Source organism: Podarcis tiliguerta, assembly GCF_965153285.1.
Source record: "Podarcis tiliguerta genome assembly, chromosome: 12".
Taxonomy (NCBI): Eukaryota; Metazoa; Chordata; class Lepidosauria; order Squamata; family Lacertidae; genus Podarcis; species Podarcis tiliguerta.
In genome coordinates, this window is record NC_139545.1 from 21,597,479 (window position 1) to 21,618,769 (window position 21,291).

Sequence of the window (21,291 nt, forward strand, 5' to 3'; positions counted from 1 at the left end):
GAGCTCTCTCCTCTGGCACTGAAGGGGCTTCCCTGGCATTGGATAACTCCACCTCCTCCCACTAATCCAAGGAAGAGGGGGTCTGTGAGACTTCCAGAGGGAGATTCTCATCAGAAAGGCTCAGCTCCTGGTCCAGGGCTTGAGTGGGAGACCTCCAATAACCATTTGTCTCTTCCTCCTATTCATCGTCACCTGAATCCTCAGGGAGGGAAACACTTTGGCTCCTACCCATTATCTGTACTAGAAGAAATAATTTTGTGGCATGTGGGGGGGGGGGTCTTGTAAAGCCACCAACTAGACATCTTGAGCTGAATAGATGAATATAAACATTTCAGGACTGTAAAGATATAATAGAAAAGGAGTATCATTGTGGGATAGATAAGGAGTCCAACATAAAACAACAAATTATCATTAATGGAAGGGAAGGGGCTACAGAAGTTGTATATGGTAGAAAGCATGTCAGGGTTTTGTTTTTTTAATCGTGTGTACTGTAAGATATTGTACAGGTTTCCTCAACTGACAGTATTTGTAGTGAATTTGAGGCTTTTTAATGCTTCTTAATGTACCTATGTATTTCATATTTCTACAGTAAAAGTTTCTGGTTACAAACCCTAACCTAATAGAGGTCACTTTCCATTCTGAAATAGACTTTCCATTCTGTTGGAAAGTTTTACTCTAGACTGGTGTCAATACTATAACATAATAGGAGAGAGAATTTAAACATCAGAGCCTTTAGTTGCTCTGTTGTCTAGCCTTTGAGATCGTTGCTATTGAAATGAAACAAGCTTGGACTACAGAGGCTTTTAAATCTAGGCTTAAAAGTTATTTGTTGATCTTTTTATATTATTCTATTAAGGATTGTATTAATTTAATGTAACTCCTAATGTTGTCAAAGTGCCATGGTTACTTGCATAGTAGATGTTACAACATTCATAACATTTATACTTGAATATGAAGCATTGAACAGTTCATATAGATAACATTCAACTGCTAACTAAACATTAGAACAAAAAAGTGAAATATTATTGACAATTGCCTTAACTTAAAGCATAATTTTATTACGCTAATTGGCTTTGGCTTTGTGTACTTTCTCCTGCTCCTGCTGGCCACATGACCCGGAAGCTGTCTGCAAACGCCAGCTCCCTCGGCCAGTAAAGCGAGATGAGCGCCGCAACCCCAGAGTCGTTCGCGACTGGACTTAACGGTCAGGGGTCCCTTTACCTTTACTTGCTCCTGAAATGTATGGCATATAATCATTAGAAAATTCTTTGGGGGTGGGGTTTAAGGGTGGGGCAGAATGTAGGAAAAAACATCAAAGTTCCCAGTCTGGAGACTGCCATTGCAGCTAGGGAGAATGGGAAATGGAAGAGTCACTTAAGCAAGTGGCTGTAGGGAGAAAACGCATCAGGTGAGAGTCTAGGAAATGAGAGTGGGAGAATATTAAGTTCTTTGCTGGCGTGCCAGATTCATTCTGTCCTTTGATCAAATAATCTGATGATGAGTTTATCAGATTTTAATCTAGTTGTACTATTTGTTTCCCACAACATTTTACCGGAGTGAGTCCATCTCTCACCTAATCTTATTTCTATTCATTGCATCTATCCTTGCTTTTCTTCTTCTGTTTGCTCTGAATTTTGCACTGCCTCACGCCCTTAGTCCTGATACCTTATTGTAATTAAGCCAAAATATTTGTAATAACCACACATTTAACCCTTGCTTCCTCTCTCCTCCCCTTTCGCGTCTATATGTCTCTTTTGGATTGTAGGCCACTTGGGATGGGGGGGCCTGTTGCATCTGTTCTGTGTAAAGTGTTACGTGCACAGGATTCAAGCTCTGCTGCTTTTTCCCTCACCTATTGCATCATTTGTATCCTGGCAATGGCCTGGGAACTGAACAGCCTCTCCTGATTCAAAACTCATTAAGAAATAGAACTAAGTGTAATCGGCATACTGATAGTACCTCACCCTAAAACTCCTAATGACCACTCCCAATGGCTTCATGTTGGTATTAAACAGAAGCAGATATAAGATAGTCCTCCTGGTTGTTGTTTATCCCATTCCTTTTGTACGCTCCTGATAACAATCACATATCTGGTCCAATGTTATCCATTCTTATTTGAATAGGTTTTCACATGTTGAAAAGCGGGGGAAGTTGCATGAAGATTTTTCCTTTCGCAAACAGTGTTTCATATAGTGCAATTTTTTTGCGGGGGGGGGGGAGAAGGGAGAGAAATGAAAGAGCATGTAAGTGTTGACCTATTGGAAGTGCATTCCCTTGACACATTCAGAACACATGCAAAAATAGTGCTGGTTCAGAGCAAGCCTTTTCACAGCTTTCTCTACCCAGCCCCAAATTGTTCACCTTATTCCTAGCAATAGTTAAGGCCATCATGTTTATGTTGTGAAACACCCTGAGATCTGTGGGTGAAGGATGGCATATAAATGCAATCAATCAATCAGGTAGGCAATCCAGATTTTGGCTACATGGTGGTGCCACTAAGGTAAAATGAAGATACTCTGGAGTGAAGGCAATGCCATCACCCACAAATCTTCACCTATAAAATATTCCCTACATGAAGGACATAAGCCAGAGAACTATGCCACCGCTCCCCCGACTGACTTTCTTCTTCTTCCTAGGTGTAATTCTGCAACATGTCATTGACACAATAATAACAAATTAGTGGTGGATTTATACTGGACCAGCCATGCATCATTCCACTTCATTAGTGGGTCCCCAGATGTTGTTGGACTACAACTCCCATCATCCCCAGCTCTGGCCTTGCTAGCTAGGGATGATGGGAATTGTAGTTCAACAACATCTGGCGACCCACAGGTTGAGAAAGGCTGCTCTACAATGATGCCCAGTGTTAGGGAATCATTTCAGTCTGGAAGGGCATTATGGCGCAATACAAGCAGGGTGAGCCACTTGCCTGATTCCCCCCACCCCCCAAAAAATGTGTGAAAATTGCAGTGGTATTTCAGCAGGAAGCTACAGGACATGAGAAATGAAGCAGTATGTCCACCCCAAGACTTTTATAGGCACAGACAGTATTGAAAATGTCATCACATATAACTGCCCTGACACCATCATGAGCCCAAATTACCATGTATAGACTGTAAAAAGGACATCTGAAAGGCCCCTCTGTCAGACTAGTTTTTAGAAGGGCAGCATGCTTTCTTTTCTAATATGGGGAAATATTTTAAATGTGTTTTCTGTAATCTGAAGTGATACGGTCCTTCGCTTTTCCTCTCAAATGAAGAACAATGCGAATAAAAACTACCTCAGATAGTTTCCTTTTCCTTTCTTTTTCCTGGATGTATGTGGCCTAATTTGTTTTGCATAGACTGGTAGGCTATCAATGTTCTACGAGTGTTGTCACAGTATTGTATAGAACAGCTCTTGCGCATTCTGGTGCTTGACAAACTTATTTGCACAGTTGGTCACTGTGTGCCAATTCAAACTGTCAGTTTAAAGCTGCACAATGAAAGGGAAAGTTATGTGAATGGGACCCAAGTCTACTGCAGGCTAAAGCTTTTAGCATGGTAATAGATACTTGGAATAATAAATCTGTTATGGGGTTATCTGTGTTTCAGTTTGTCAACCTTCATAGGCTTCTGCTTCTATTTGTATTGTAGCCTTCAATGCCTTGCCTTTTATTATTGTAGCTCCAGATGTGTCCTGGACATTGTGGATTTTCTAGGGTGAAACTGTCTCAGGTGTATCAATAGGTCTTGAAATATCACAAGACATTTCCATTTAAACATGAAAAAACACCAAAACCTTGAGTCCTAATATTGGTGTATTGTAGCAACAATTTCATAATTAAACTTTAGAAATCTACCTATGCATAGGATGGTGTACTTCCTACTCGCTGATCCATCTTCAGCAAAGGTCATCAATGAGCTGACAAATGTGTCCAGTTGACCTTTTATCAGTTGCATCTGATAACTCTGTCACTTTGTCGAAAACAGGAGCTAGCAGCCATAACTTCCAACTTTGTATTTAATGGATTGCCTACTGCAGGGCACTATATATTATCCCTGAGGACAATTCTGAAGATTCACAAGCTGCAGCTCACCTCTTGACTGTAGAATGAGTAGTTGCACTTGAGTAAAAGTAACTCAAAGTCCAAGTGAAGACTCTCAGCATTATCAGATCATCAAGTTACAGTTCCAGATTTGCCACGCTTGTAACAAGGGTTGTCTTAAAAATGACGGTTCCACTATATCTGTCAAAAAGGAATGCCAAATCTTATTTAAAAGTGTCTGGAGCTTCTAGTAACAATAGAAGAAGACATTTCTGACATTTTCAAATGAGTGGGATACCACCTGTGTAATAATTTTAAGGAGTTTTCTCTAAGAAAACTGTAAAAAAAAAAACATTCTAAGGGTCATGATTCCCAAATCTTATTCCAGTCCTTGGGAAGAATTTATGTGCCAATATCTAGGTCCTATATGTTTTTAAGGGGTTCCTGAGATCCACGAGTTATATTAAGCAATATAGAATACAAATTAGAATACAAATCCTTTCCCCTCTGTACCGATAGTCTTTCTCCTCCTGCCTGTTGAGCTCTTCTGAAGAAGCCCTGATATTTCAGGGACTGGGAAAAGCGGGTAGGAGCTGGCCTTTTTCTGAAGGTTTAGAATCTATTTCATGTTCAGATCCACCAAGCTTCTTCTATCTATTCACCTTTATGAAGAAATGAGGGATGCTGGTTTTTTGTTATACTAATATTATATAGCAATTTCTTTCGGGTGGTTGTTTAGGAATCACTCCGTCTTAAAATTGACATCAGTTTCAATACTGACTTGCAAAGCTGAAGTGTAAGGACTAGGTTTTTCCTTTTCTTTTTGCTAAATAGCTCAACAGACCCTGGTCCATTGAGAACAAAATCTGGTGGTTGTCCTCCATTGCAGACAGAAGGATGTAATGAATGAGGGCAACACAAGCAAGGCTTGTGGGTGGGGTGGGAGTATCAACAGGAGGGTTGTGGGTTTTTTTTTTTCCCCTTCAGGTACATGCAATGTGAATCTGAAGTCCATAGTCATGGATCCTGGTATCATTTACATTGGATATGCATGACGTGTTTGTTGGGGGGCTGTGAGTACAGTGGTGCCTCGCAAGACGAAAAGAATCCGTTCCGTGAGTCTCTTCGTCTAGCGGTTTTTTCGTCTTGCGAAGCAACCCCATTAGCGGATTAGCACTATTAGCGGTTTAGCAACTATTAGCGGCTATTAAAGGCTTAAGGGATTAGCGTATTAGCTGCTAAAAGGCTATTAGCAGCTTAGTGCCTTAGAAAAAGGGGGTGGGGAGCGAAAAAAAATTGCAGCAACTCGCAAGACATTTTCGTCTTGCGAAGCAAGCCCATAGCAAATTCGTCCTGCAAAGCACCTCCAAAACGGAAAACCCTTTCGTCTAGTGGGTTTTCCGTCTTGCGAGGCATTCGTCTTGCGGGGCACCACTGTATATGTATTTTCAGAAACTGAAAAATTAGGTTATCATAAGCACTTTAAAAAACCCTAATGTTTGAAATGGCCTTCCCTTACCCACTCCTCACTTCTCTTCTGTGTCGAATAGAAAAGAGAGTCTACAGAATTGGGAACAGCCTTTAATAGTACTGGGTGAAGGGAAGAGAGACAGAAAGAAGAAAAGGAACCAGTACTTTGACAGATTGTTCATTAAATGTCCCTTTTATTGAGAATTATAAAAACAAGGTGCTTAACACTGCTGGGTCATTAATGTGATACATTAAAAGGTTACTGTCAAGATAATTTTTCAGTTCTGAAAATTGACGGTAAGGGTTTATGGACAGTGCTCTTAATATTCTGCTTCGAAGATAAGGTATCTTTTAACTTGCCACTTGACAAAATCATTATGTTGTTATAAGCCTACTCGTGGAGAGTGTGATTAATGTTAAAGCATAAATAAAACCTTATTTGAAGTGGGGTGGGGGGAGACTTGGGTTGCTTATAGCAAATCCTAATTTAACAGATGTTGACTTGTGTACAAGGTGGTGATGTGGAAATACTGAGTGACAGGATAGTATACAATTAACCTTGTTTAATTCTTTCATTGTCTTCCACCTACAGTGTGGCATTTCAAATCCATGCTTCCTTTCCAATAGAATTAGGGGGAACCCCTTTGCTGATATTAATTAGCATTCGTGATACAAATAGCCATCTTTTCGGGTATTTGTGAGATCTCCATTTTTCAAAAGATTTTTAAAAAAAATTCCTAGAAATGTGCTGGCAACACATGGATGGGAAGAAATAAGAGAAACTCTCTAGCAAGCTCTGTGCATAAAAGGAATATTGCATCTTGCACACTCCTGATTACCCTGTATAAACAGCTTTTGACATCTGTCTTTATAGTTTTTGAGGAGAGGAAGACTTTGTTAAAAGAACCATTTTTGTATAGCAGTCACCATTTCAGACTTGCTTTACCTGTAATATGAAAGCAGATGGTCTGCATGTCTTTTGAATATTTATAACTATCAAAAACAATCTCTTGTTATTCACCCTTAGGCTTATGAGATGTCAGGACTGTTCTAGTTGGGGGGGAAATCATCTTGGGTGTTTACAGAAAGAGGATTACATTGAGCTGAAATGACTATACATTTTCCAGTTTAATATTTGTCCATCAGCTGTTTAATCGTATTTAGATAATTGTGTAAATAAGTTGTTGTAGCCCTTGCCCCCTCTGCTGATAGAGCTTGAAAGCTTTCAAGAACAATGAGCCAGTTATATAAATGATTCTTTTTCATTTCCAGTTTAAACAATCAGAAAGGACTATGAAAGTTCTGGCTATGATACTTTTGGAAGGGCATACTTTTCACATGCAAAAATAGACTAAATATCTCTGTTCTTGCAGTCATCTTAGAACATCGATTTTTTAAGTTGCCTCCTAGGTCGGATAGCACCTTTTTTGTAAATTCGTATCTTCTTTGATGAAGCTGTTCATGGTCTTCTTTACAGATATGTAAAAAAGTATACTTAAAAATGGTGAGTGGGGGACGGCGGCATGGAATTTGGGGACAGTGGAGGATAAATGGTTTTGTGACCTGAAGCTGAGCAATCACAGATAACAGATTTTGTAGTGGCTGGTTGATTTGGCAGCAAAGCATGAACAGTTTTGGTTTAGATGATTGAACTGACCTGATTAATGTTGTTTTTTCCGTTGCTTCCCAGAATGAACAACAATGCATTTTTAATCATAAGCCATTTACTAGGAGAGAACCTACAGGTCATAGTTAAGAAAGGCCATCTATAATATGCTGTACTGGTTGATGAAGATTGGATCAGATATAAAAGTACACCTAGGGATAAATCTTCTCTTGTCTTATGAAAAAACAATATATATAAAAAAAACAGATGAGAGACCTCAGGTCTTCCCCGCCCCTTTAAATCACAAAATGTATACGAAATTACTGAGATGCCATCTTATCCCATATTATGCGAGGCTAGGATTCAGAATATAGGATACATTTTAAAGCTGTCTAGATGAAGCAGAAATGAACTTGGGTGGGGGTGGGAATCAATCCCTATTGCCACATAGTTATGGAAGAGATAATTATAAATAATGTATTTGGCTGTAAAAGAAAGCTCAGTTTGTGGCAGATGGTAGCATCCCAGTGTAGTAGGGCTTTTGGAAAGGTGGCACCATTTCAGATCAAATCTTCATCAGACTCAGAAAAAGAACTACAAGTACTGTGCATGTATAAATTTGGGTACTTTTTGATCTTAGAGACACATATGAACTCAAGCAATTTCGCAGTGGATGTGCAGAGACAGAGAGATCTGTCGGCAGTTTAAATTGTCCAATTTTTTTCCCTTTCCCAGGAAAGGGCAAAAGCTGTTACCAGTGTCACTATCTGTGACACTATAACTTGCTATATTTTATGTTATTTCCTTTTTTGCCTGTATTTTAAAGCTTTTTGCAGCCATAGGCAGCACGGAGAAAATAACTGAAAATACGTCTTTGCAAATCTCTTTGCCAACTAGCAATATTTAAGTTAACTTTAGAAGTATTTGAAGCGCAAAGAAAAATGGTAAAAGCCAGCTACAGAAAAATCTCAGTGCGAACCTCTAAATGTATTGCAGTGTTATATTCACTTGGGAGTTGTATATTTGAAAGATAATATATATATATGAAAAAGTCCTTTTCATGTGAAATTGAATGAACACAAGATTGCCTTGCAGAGAGTTGACAACAGTAATCTTTTAGCTGTCTTTCTGATATGATACTTAGCTAGCACGTGACAACAGGATTGACAGCCGCCTGTCATTTTATAGACTTGAAAAGTCCCACAGGTGTTAATTCTCATGATGTCTTTATCTTGGCACTTCGATTTTGGACTTCCATGATTTCTGCCTCATGCCATTGCTTCACCATACATAGTCCTTGTACTGTTTTGATCCTCTGCTACCCAGCTTTATAGATTCATAAAGGACAAGTAGTGTTACAAACAAGGTAGTTATCTGATCAAGCCCCTCTGGTTCATTGTAAGAGTTATGATTAAAGAAACTTAGATGGCTTGCCACCCATCTGTAAGGATGGGAAGAAGGTCTAATGTACTGTGCCACACCCAACGGGTAAATTGTGTTGTCCTCTGAAGGTGAGGGATGGAGTTGCAAATCGGGGGGGGGGATGCAACTTCACTTTAGTACCTGGTATAACAAGCTCAATTACTATCTCTGTTATGAGTGGAGGGTGGATTCATTCAGATTCATCTTAATGTATTAAATTGATATTTCCTTGCATATGTTAAGGATTATTTCCTATTGAGCCTGAAAACTGAAAATAGCACTTGATTAGTGGGGGAAGTAGGGGACGCGGGTGGCGCTGTGGGTTAAAGCCTCAGCACCTAGGACTTGCCGATCGAAAGGTCGGCAGTTCGAATCCCCGCGGCGGGGTGCGCTCCCGTCGTTCGGTCCCAGCGCCTGCCAACCTAGCAGTTCGAAAGCACCCTTGGGTGCAAGTAGATAAATAGGGACCGCTTACCAGCGGGAAGGTAAACGGTGTTCCGTGTGCTGCACTGGCTCGCCAGATGCAGCTTTGTCACACTGGCCACGTGACCCGGAAGTGTCTTCGGACAGCGCTGGCTCCCGGCCTTTAGAGTGAGATGAGCACACAACCCTAGAGTCTGGCAAGACTGGTCCGTACGGGCAGGGGTACCTTTACCTTTAGTGGGGGAAGTAGGGGATAAAATTATTCTAGAAATTTATTCTTTATAGAAATACTATTAGAATTTTAGGTGTGCATAATTAAATAATACCAAATGAATATGAAGCAAAAATTGAACCTTGTTGGCTCCTTCAATAAGACCTATAAGCAGATATCTTTGACCATTCATTATAAATTGTTCCGGGTTTGCCATTTTTCCCTACGTGGGTGTACCTGTGTTTACATAGTCATGTGTGAGAAGATCGTGCAAGCTTAGATTTTGTTGCATTTTCTTTCCCTGGAAGCCTCATAACATAGCAGCTTTAAAATGTGTCAAAACAAAACTTTACATGATTTTTAACACAAGGGAGAATATGTGTTGTCTTCCATTAATGTATGTTTGTGTGGAAAAACAGCCCCCAGAGGGTCATGGGCTAGATAAAAATATGACATAATTTTTGCAAGCGATGCTACGCTGGTATTTCTGTCAAAGATACTGGCATAAATATCAGGGATCTAAAGAATTAGAATTCAATATGGTATTGAATCTTAACATATTATCCATCAGATAATTAAAATAATGTCTTTTGTTAAACATCTCAATAATACAGATGCTTTTGCCTCCTTTTTCAGAGTATGATTTCTTCCATTGTGAACAGCACTTACTATGCAAACGTCTCGGCAGCAAAATGTCAGGAATTTGGGAGGTGGTATAAACATTTCAAGAAGGCAAAAGATATGATGGGTAAGCATAAAGATAAGAATTGAAGTAATGGTGACTACTTGTTTATGATTTGAAACACTTTTAAGCTTATTTAAATTCTGGAAACTTGGACTTGTTTTTGCTAATATGTACAAGAGATGAGAGAAAGTTTTCCTGCTCCCAGAACACTTTTTGTACAGTATAGCCAAGGAAGAGGAAGAAAGCTGTGTAAATGCTTGAATGTTAATAATGTGTAGTTTTAAAAATTAGTATTCATTAATATTGGCATACTGACACCTGTTAGCTTTCTCAAAGTTTTAGAAATAAATAAAAAATAAAAAAGGGAATCGTAACATTTTGAATACTGAAAACCATCATAGCAGAAAACCATAATAGCCATCATAGCAGAAATAATAATAATGACCGTATGTTAAAATACTGGTTTAAGAAAATAATCTCTTGATTTAAGAAAAACTAAATTCACCATACTTTTTTGCTCATGGTTTCTCAGTGAACCCTGTAGCCAAAGGATTCTTTTGACTGTGTGTATGCACCATGATTATCCCTGAATCTCCATTACGAAGTTCTCCTCCACATCACAGGGTTTACTGAAACATGGGGTTAATAACTTCTGAATGTGCAAAACACCCTGGAGTGAAAACAGAAGTCAGTTCCTATTTGAAGCTTCATGTTTCTTTGAAGTCAAATCAAGAGTCAAGTGATGGATGTCTATATATAATCTGATCCAAATTGCATTTCAGTCAGTGATAGAATTTACATTACAGTGGTACCTTGGGTTGAGTACTTAATTTGTTCCGGAGGTCTGTTCTTAACCTGAAACTGTTCTTAACCTGAAGCACCACTTTAGCTAATGGGGCCTCCTGCTGCTGCTGCGCCGCCGGAGCACAATTTCTGTTCTCATCCTAAAGCAAAGTTCTTAACCCGAGGTACTATTTCTGGGTTAGCAGAGTCTGTAACCTGAAGCATCTGTAACCCGAGGTACCACTGTAGTTAAGCCATTTATCTCAACATTTGTGTGCCTTTTCTAAAATGGAAAAAGCATACTAAAACCATAAAAATCACCAGAACATCACATAAAACCACAATCTGAACCAAAACACTAACTGGATTAAGGCCCATCTTTATCTGTGCAAGACCAAGTTAGACAGGGATTAGGACATAACAGTTTGCCAAAATATGCTTTTATTAAATTATTTTACCTTTTTAGGAAAAGTTAAGCTTAGATAGTGAAAATATAATAAATATATAAATATGCTAGCAGCCATTGACCTGCTCTAAGAAGGAAAAAGGGGTCAGACTACTGGTGAAATTCATGCATTCTTACTCTTGATGACTGCCATATTAAACGATGGTTCGCCTGTGATGGTTTGCGTGTGGTGGGACAGCTGTCACAGATAGAGTAACACAGAGAGCCTTCCTATCACTTTGTGCCACATTTTAGCCACATTGTTTTTCATTGGAGCCTGCTTACACTTTTAACTGCAAACTGGGTTGTGTGACATCAAGAGCCCTTGTTACATTTCTTAGGCTGCGGTCCTATTACACAATTACCAGGCGGAAAGTCCCATGAATTCATTGGATTCATGAGTAAGGATGGGGCTTGCTTCTGAGTTAGGACTAAACTGTAAGTGGCACTGTCACTTCTACAGATATTCCTCCCTAGGTATGGGATTATGGAAAAATGTGTGTGAAAACGGGTTGCTGTATATGGCCAAGTCTGCAGCACCTGTCAGCCGCCGCTAGCAGAATGTCACAAATCAGCACCCCACAACAGCAGAAAAGGCTGCCCGCAAGGCTGTTGTGGGCAGTTTGCAGCCTGATTTTCACAGGAATTTCTTCACAAGTTTTTCCGTACCCAGGAATGAAAACAGTGGCTATTTAAAAAGTGACGAGGTGTTAAAATATGTACACAAATGTACAAATGAGGCCTGTGTTAACCGAACCACAGTTTAATATACAGAAATCACTTGTAACTTCAGTACCTTCCGAAATAAATACTCTGGATTCAGCATTTATTTTCAGTTTTGTTCAAATTTTTTAAAAGCTTTCCGATGAACATTCAAATGATGGAGCTTCGCATAAGCTTCTGCTATGTATTCTCAAAACCAGATGTGTATGGTTATAGTATCCCATAACTTTTGAGAGACTGTTGCAGAATTTCATTCCCCATATTAGCTGTGCCATTAGAAAAGAAACAAGTTTTCCACCTCTGCATAGCCAGCGATTTGCTGGCCGTGCTTTTAATAACAGCATTGCATTCACTTTTCCAAATGCTAATGCTAATAATAATAATAATAAACCATTCTAAAACTACTGGCTGGAATACACCCAGAAGTTAATATTTGTCCAATAATAACAACAATAATGTAACTTGAAAGAAAAATCTTTAAAATACTCTGGGTTTTTTTTTGGGGGGGGGGACTTTAAATAGTGGATGTAAAACAGAACAGGCTGAATACAAAGGTAATTTTTATTGTAATATATGAGAGACTCAGTGTTTGTAAGCTGAAGCTTTACAGAACTGGTAATGCCAATTGCCCTCTTCTTGGGAGTAAAAAGTTTTCTCAAGTTTTCCAAGAGCCTATTGGCATCCAGCAGGTGCCTTCACGATGCTTTTTTCAGCATCTGCTAAAATCAGTTTTCTTTAGAACAGACCTTCCTATCCAGATAGGTAGAATGTTTGTTTACATGTGTTTTAACATTTTTATCACTTATTGCTGATATCAATTATTATTTGAATATTTTAAAGAACTGTTTTTGCTGATCATTTTATTGTTTTGGCTTTCTTGTAATCCGCTTGGAGATTTTTCTTTATAATAAATTTTATTAAATAAATAATGCATTGTCTATAAAAAAAAAAATACATCTGGGAAAATGCTAGCAATGTTTTATTGGTGGTGCTCTGTAATCAAATAGAGAATAATCTTTTCGTGAAGATTATCAACCATATATATGTGTGTGCCTGTAAAAAAAAAATCATCTAAGTAGTATCTCTCTTTTTCCCCTCTCCTTCTGTAGCTGAAATGGATAGCCTTTCTGAACTATCCCAACAAGGTGCCAACCACGTCAACTTTGGACACCAACCAGTCCCAGGGAACACGGCTGAACAGCCTCCATCCCCTGTTCAGCTTTCTCATAGCAGTCAACCACCTGTTCGGACCCCACTTCCAAACCTGCATCCTGGACTTGTATCTACTCCCATTAGTCCTCAGTTGGTAAATCAGCAACTGGTAATGGCCCAACTGTTAAACCAGCAGTATGCAGTGAACAGACTTCTAGCCCAACAGTCCTTAAACCAACAGTACTTGAACCATCCTCCTCCGGTCAGCAGATCCATGAACAAGCCGTTGGAGCAGCAGGTCTCAACTAACACAGAGGTGTCTTCCGAAATCTACCAGTGGGTGCGTGATGAATTGAAACGAGCAGGAATCTCGCAGGCAGTTTTTGCACGTGTGGCATTTAACAGAACTCAGGTTAGACTTTTCTTTAAAACAAAAAAAAAAGCAAGATTATTAATTTTTTTTGCCATCTCCCCTGTTCATTATTCTATTATTTGCACAAACTTAGACTTGCCGTGATGGATAAATGAAACATTGGTAGATGCAAAATTGGCAGCTTCTAGGAAATGTACTAGGAAATTATGACCACACTTAGCTGGTTCTCCTGCATACACCCCCCTTTCTTTTTTTTACTTAGTAACCATGGTTTGGGGAAGTAAACAGTTAAAAAGTGCAACATCTTATAGGCCTTCAAAGCACACTTTTAGTATAAATAGTTTCTATTATTCCCAGACTTTGGAACGTAATTTAACATTCAGCCAGAAGTAGCTCACTTCAGTCATAAAGTGCTTCGCATCTATAATGTTTGCATTGCCTAATCAATTCATTTGTTTAATGGGCACTGACACATACTATGGCATTAGTCGTTGTACCTGTTATGCTTTGGTTGCAGACTATTGGGGCAACTTTGAAAATTAACAATTAGTGATGCAGCAAGAGATGATGTTGCTGCTACATCTCCTGCCCAGTGTCATCTTGGATGTTGTTGTGTAAAGTTGAGAGAAAAATCCAATAAAAGAGTAGGCAAGAGATGAAGTAACCTCTTCTGCTGCACCAGTAGTGTTAAAGCAGGAACCTGTGTCCACCACAATACTGTTGGACTCCAGTTCCCATCGTTCCTATTTGCTATGCTGATGGGAATTGGAAGTACAGCAAAATCTAAGAGGGTCTGCTCCCCATGTGTTGAAAGAAAAGGGTAGATTCTGCATAATAATAATAATAATAATAATAATAATTTATTATTTGTACCCCGCCCATCTGGCTGGGTTTCCCCAGCCACTCTGGGCGGCTTCCATAGAAACAAAAAAATACAGATATCACAGATTAAAAACTTCCCTGAACAGGGCTGCCTTAAGATGTCTTCTGAATGCATGTTGCAACTGGCAGCCTTAATAATCTTTTCCACTGCCATCCTTGAGTCGACCTCCTCCAACCCACAGAAGCTGAAAAGTGTTCATGAAACATTTGGAACACAAAAATAAATAGCAAGCTTCAACAAGGTTACCTCATCATTCTGAAGCAATGTTCTGCCATTTTTTGACTCCCCAGTAAAGAAACCAAAGGGTGGAAGGGTGGACCAGACTAGATCAGAGATGCCAACCAAACAGGAGAGATAGGAGCACACAAACTGGCGCTACCCATAAAAGAGACCAATGAATTATGATAGACATACATTATAAATGGTAATACGTGGTATCAAAACAATGTATGTAAACAGTCATAAATGGCAAAAAAATGAAGATCACAGATGCTTAATAAAAAGAAAAGCCAATTATTCCAGCTACTGAAATATCTGCCCAGGATACAAATTCTGCAATGATTATTATTATTATTTTTTTTACAAAAACTTTACCAGTGCCAATGGGAAACTGTTGCATTTTGATTTGGATTCTTCTTCTTTGATTTCATGTTTGTACCCCACTTACTTTTCCAAAATGAAGCCCAAAGCTTTTAACAAGAACATACCAAAGTAAAAATAATAATATCAAAAAACCACAGCCAGGCCTTAACTATAAAAATGCTGGAGTAAACAATCAATAAAATTAATTTTCAGTATCTCAGGCAGCATCAGTTCAATTAATAATGCAAAATTTATAAACTGAATAAATTTTGAAAGTACAAAGATTTCACTAAGTAAAAAAGGGATAACATAGCACATACTTTCATCAGAAATACTTAAAATTAATTAGAAAAATCTTTATATACATGGAGAAGTTTCTTCATGCATTGCAACACTGTTTTGGTCTTTGTAATCTACATTGGTAGAGACAAAATAAATAAAATAGTTATGAAAGAATAAGAAAGCATATGACAGACAGAGCAGGGGGATCCCCTCAGAATGCTCAGTCACTCATTCCTAAACTGCAAATATTTTCACAGCCAAGCTGATGGTGTCCTTTTCTTGAAAACCTAATCAACTTATTCAATAAAATAAAAATCTTCTGAGTAGAATATACATTCTAAATATATATTCCATATATTAAATTAAAAATATATGGATAGGGTAGGGTAGCAGGAATGAATTGCCTCCCCAAAAAAGTTGATAGCCCTTTTAAAGGGGTGCCACGTTCTCCATTTGAGTGTTCATCTTTCCCGTTTTTGTGGGTGTACCTCTGAACAACATTCTGTTTCATTAACTCTTTCCCTTTTTTTGGTAGTCGGGGGCTGTATGCTTCCCCCTCTCCAGTGAGCTACTGTGCCAGAAATGGCACATACCCTCCTTACTTGAAACAAACAAAGGTTGTGTCACCGGTATGGACACCAACCTCATACTGTAGGATAGTGGTGGGGAACCTGTGTTCCTCCAGATTTTATTGGATTTTGTCCTCCCCCCAGGCCCAGCTAACATTCCCAGTGGTCTGTTGAGTTGTAGTCCAACAACATCTGGAGGGCCACATGTTCCCCATCCCTGCTGTAGATTGTTTGCACATTGGATGTCCAAGAGTAATCTCTGTAGTCTGTATCTGTGACGACTTCAGGAGCAGTCTTGGTGCCAGATTGTAGCATGCCAGAGGTATAGTTTTTACTTTGACTGCTCATTCTCAAGTTCTGCCACAACGGCCCAGTTGTTTCTAAGGCTCCAAATGAGCACAGATAGTTCCACCTAGCCCTTCATTTGTTTTCATTAATCTTGACTCAAACAAAATCTTCCCCACTTTTTATAAAAGAAAAATATTCGTAGGACAACCATGATAACCCCATTTTAGTACGGGTTTTTAAAGTCCAGTTTTTCACTTTAGATTTTTTACTTCATCAGTGCAAATCAATGTTTGACTTATTTTTATTGCACAAACTATTAGCAAGGTCCATCAGCCTGAGCTTTGGAAAATGTAACTGCTTTTATTCTTGAGTCGCTCATTGAAACAATGTGAATTGAAAATATTTGTGATTATTTCCAGCTCTGTGACTTCTACAGAAATGGAGTAAGGGTTTTTTGGTAATATTACATCTGCTGAATTTTAATTAAGTTGAACGTGTGTGAATATAAATTGTGGGATATTTCTGTATGTGGAATTTACGCTACGGACTGAAGTTATTTTTAAATTGTTCTTGGACAACCAAGAACTAGTTTCACTGAAAAAAGCAGTTCCGATTAAGGGAGTAGTATCTTTTTAAGAGCTTAAATTTTTTGCCTAGTGCACAGAATTCACTAACAATTGAAGACCATGCAAGTTAGGATAGCCTTCCCCAGCCAGTCTTGTGGTCTGCAGATGTTTTGGGCTACAATATCCATCAGCTCTATCCAGCATGCCATCAGTCAAGGATGATGAGAGTTATAGTCCAACAACTTCTAGAAGGCACTGGATTGGGAAGGGTGCCTTACGATTTTTGCTTAAGTAGTAGCTCTCATTTTACTAGTGTGCATATGAATTTATCTGTAACACTCTTGTCAAAAAGTTGATGTTGCCATATTCTAGGACAAATTCATGCATCTTTCAGTTGTTACAGACCATGATTTCTGTAATATATATTCCACCATTCCAGAGACGGTGGTTGCCACCGGATCTTGTACAAATAAGGGGCAGGGGGAATGTATTTTGTTCTTTTGTGTCCCACTCAACTGTCTTATGTATTTTCACTCATTTTTACATAAAAAGAAAATTTCATGCAGCATTTTAATGTAAAAGATATTAGTAAATAGAGGGTCTATCTAAAAATCAGCTCTGTTAAGGCAAGTTTACTATTGTTTCAGATATTATGTGTAATACAAAGTGAAACAAAGAGGTGTTTCATACAGAAGGAACAGATATTTTTATTTGTAAGATTTCTTGATTTCTTAGTCGTTTTGGTCATACATGCTTCTGAAGCAGTTTTGTTCTACTGATGTTTCTACTAAGCATGTCTCTTGCTTATGCTCCAGGCTTCTACATGTATATATTATTTCCCATATTTTAAATCTCCAAATATGATGGGTTGGGGTTGTTGTTTTTTTAACGTTTCATTTCTGAAATTATTATCCGTTAATTTCTTGATTTTACTCTTTTCCCATGGCACATATTAGTCTCTCTTTCTCTCTCTCTCTCTCTCTCTCTCTCACACACACACACACACAGAGAGAGAGAGAGAGAGAGAGAGAGAGAGAGAGAGAGAGAAGCTGTGGCAATTCCATTCATCATTATTTTATTGTTAAATAGTACAGGAAAAAGAGCAGAAATGCTTTTGGATATTTAAGGGGGGAAATCAAACTTTGAATTTGCACCAACTATAAATTTTTCAATTTTCAATAAACGGTGCTCCATACAACAACCGCAGTTTAAGAGAGACCCCCGGGTATAGGGTGGTATATAAATTCAATAAATCATCATCATCATCAATAAGAAGAGAGTAGTACATTGTTGAAGGGTCTAGGAAATCCTCTTGGAAGGTTTTAAATCCTTTCTTTTGCTTGGCAGTGAAATTGATTAGTCTTGAGGACTTCCTTCTTGAAAATACATGCTTGGGAGGAAAGGTTCCACTCTGCCATGTTAAGCAGCAGGCTGGAACTCCGCTAACAAGTAGATCCGTTTTCAGGTTCCTTAGCCTGCTGCTTGACACAGACAACATGGGAACCTACTTGCAAGTAATTAATGTTCCATGCTTCTTCCATTGGGACTTCGAAGTCTCAATGAACTGCAGGGCAGTGTATCCGGATAAAATGAGGGGTGTTTGAGTATGGGGTGTGGAGAGCATTTGCAGTTTGGAAAGAGAGAGATTTTGTAGATGCCCCTTACCCCTAAACTGCTTCAATTTTAAAGAAATAAGATGCGGGTACTGCAATGTCCATGCAGTAATTTTAAAGCCACATCAACGGTTTCCCCACACCACCCAGTTAGGCTTTCTTCAATTCTTCTTTCCTCCTTTTCTCCCTTGTCTTTGGCACGCTGCTTATTTTCCAGTAAAATGAAGAATGAAGATGGATTATTCAAAATTGATAACAGTAATGGACCATCCTGTAATGTTTTATTGAATTTGAGTTCTGTAAATTATGTGGTGGAGGGAAATTTGCCTGCTTAAGTATAACAGAAATTGCCACTGTGTTCGTATAATTCTTCATAGTGTAATTTAAGAAAAAGCACACTACCCATATCACTGTTTGAGTAAAAGGTAAAAAGGTGCTATTACACTATCATGACAGCTCTCCTCTCGCTAATAAGCGACAAAGATAAATGTGTCTGCTTATAACTTACTTGGCAGGACTCCAAACTTGCGGGTGGAGTTTGAAAATAATCTTCCACCTGGATATGAGATTTCAATCCATTGCAGTAAAGACAGCATATGAGGATGTTCTGCATATTTGGGAGCAAATCATATTTTTCTTCAGAGAGCTTTGAAGTTCCAGGAGCCTGATAAAATCTATCTGAATCAGTGATTATGTTCAAAGAGCAGACAAACTGTGGGGGCCAGACAGGCTATGTTTTAGTTCATATTGGCAGACACTTTCATTTATCTCCCTATTTTAAAGAATTCATAATTAGCTTTTGAAAGCACTGAAACTTATTGAACATATTTGTGCAATTACTAATGAAATATACTTGAATGATTTGTAAAGATTATGTTCATTTTTTGTGTGTGATGTGGCTGTGGCTTAAATTGACTTCTCCTGTAAGGGGAAAAACAGACCTCCTAAATTAGCACATCTAAACTCATCCTCTTTTTTCACTCATAGCAAAAGTTTAATAACTGAATTACAATACATTGACAAATTACTTTGACTGCATTAATGGGGTAATCGCTGGTGTAGCTGGTTGCAATATAATCACTGTAGTAATTATGCTTATATCTTATTTATTTATTTAATATTATTTACAGACCACTTTCTGCAAAGTGGCATTCAGTAAAAATCAATAAGAGCATTTATTTTTTAACACAACAGGAATAAATCAGTAAAACCTATGAGCTACAGCCCGTATGACTAGAAAACCGCTAGTTTATTGCAATAAAGAAATGGCATAATTTTAAGATTTGGGCATACCTCCTTTCAAGACCACCTCTTCTGAAGGGAGTGTTGTGTAACACTTAAACCAGCCTTTCTCAACCTTGGGTCCCCAGATGCTACTGGATTACAACTCCCATCATCCCTAACTGCTGATCCTGCTAGCTAGGGATAGTGGGAGTTTTAGTCCAACAACATCTGGGGACCCAAGGTTGAGAAAGGATGACTCTGAGCCTGGGATGGAGGGCCAGTGGCCTTCCACATGTTAATGGACTGCATGGTTGCTTCCACACAGGCCACTCACTTCTAAAAGGGCATCTGCAATATATTTTGAATAAAACGTCGCTTTCCCATGTTTTCTTGATCAGTTTCCACGCATACACACCTGAATTAGCTGCACAATTTCTACATGACCTATCAGCATATTAGATAGCTGTAGCCATATTCTTCTCTATAGATTGTCTCTCCACCCTAGGATTTAACCCTCCCTTTACCAAATAGCATTGGCTTTATATCAGTCTTCTCTCTTCCCACCCCTCAATTGCAGCCAGGGGGGAAATCATAACTGAGTGCATAGTGATGGTGGGGGAGTGATCCTATTGAAAACCACCCCCCATTTGAAATTTGGTGCTGGAGGAGGAGGGACTGCCCACTGGCTACAGAATTTAGAAGTATTTAGAAGTATGGAAGCAAAGTTTGCTTTTCCATTTCTAGCTTAAAGCTGAAAAAGCAAGATAGGGTGGCTGTCATTGTCTGTGTCCGAAAATATTCAAGCTCCCATTAGGCATAGCCAACTTGATTAGTGGTCAGGGGTGATGGGAGTTGTAGTCTAGCAATATCTGGAGGGCCACAGGTTTCACATCCGTGCTCTAGGCCATAGTGGGCATAGCGGTCAGGAAGCTAGACAAGAAACCTGTTGTCTTTCTCAAGGGCAGACAAACATGGGGAACTCCTAATCCAGTGCTACCGGTGATCTGATTACATTTGGAGGTATAGACATTGTCATTATCTATACTTCCACACTGTCCACGCATCTCATCCCTTTTACTTAAAGAAACAGTAGTTGAATAAATCAACATACAGTCGTACCTTGGAAGTAGAACAGAATCTGTTCCAGAAGTCTGTTCAACTTCCAAAATGTTCAGAAACCAAAGCGTGACTTCCGATTGGCTGCAGGAAGCTCCTACAGCCAGTCAGAAGCCACGGAAGCCCCACTGGACGTTTGGGTTCCAAAGAACGTTTGCAAACCGGAACACTCACTTCTGAGTTTGTGGCATTTGGGAGCCAAAATGTTTGACTCGCAAGGCGTTCAGGAGCCAAGGTACGACTGGATTGGGTAGTTTAGGTATAGAACATATGACAATATGAGTAGTAATATACCACATTTTTCGCTCTGTAAGACGCACCAGAGCACAAGACACACCTAATTTTTGGAGGAGGAAAACAAGAAAAAAAAAAATATTCTGAATCTCAGAAGCCAGAACAGCTTTTGTGTTCTGGCTTCTGTGATAGCTGCGCCAGCCTACATTCGCTCCATAAGACGCACACACATTTTCCCTTATTTTTTAGATGGGAAAAAGTGAGTCTTATAGAGCAAAAAATATGGTAACTATCAGTCTTACAAAATGGCTCTGGCTGATTCTCAGTAGATTAACTTGGGATTTCAAGTACTACTTTGTGCATTGGGATCCCCCCTTCTTGGGGATAGGAAGATGTTGGTTTCTTTTGAGTATTCCATGTACCATCTTAACAGAATATTATCTGGGTATATAATTTCTTCCACAGTAGCTGATGCCATCAAGTTTTTCTCCACCAAACTTAATATAAACTTTGTCTCCTCTCTTTAAATGCGGCAGTTACTGCTTTGAACTGGATTAGTTATAGAATGCTCATAACTTCTCTTGGCTTGCTAATTTGAAGCAGCAACTTTTTCC

At 38.9% G+C, this 21,291-nt stretch overlaps 1 protein-coding gene across 33 annotated transcripts in view; it reads left to right on the forward strand.

The window, feature by feature from the left end:
• SATB1 (SATB homeobox 1) overlaps window positions 1-21,291 on the forward strand; it is a 114,883-nt gene that overhangs the window by 46,696 nt on the left and 46,896 nt on the right. For 27 of the 33 annotated variants that reach the window (XM_083404817.1, XM_083404818.1, XM_083404798.1 and 24 more), the window contains 2 exons: window positions 9,796-9,907; window positions 12,905-13,359. In XM_083404817.1, the coding sequence (XP_083260943.1) occupies window positions 9,796-9,907; window positions 12,905-13,359 (567 nt within the window). The remainder of the gene's footprint in view (window positions 1-9,795; window positions 9,908-12,904; window positions 13,360-21,291) is intronic. The other 6 variants (XM_083404808.1, XM_083404816.1, XM_083404815.1 and 3 more) reach the window with 1 other exon arrangement.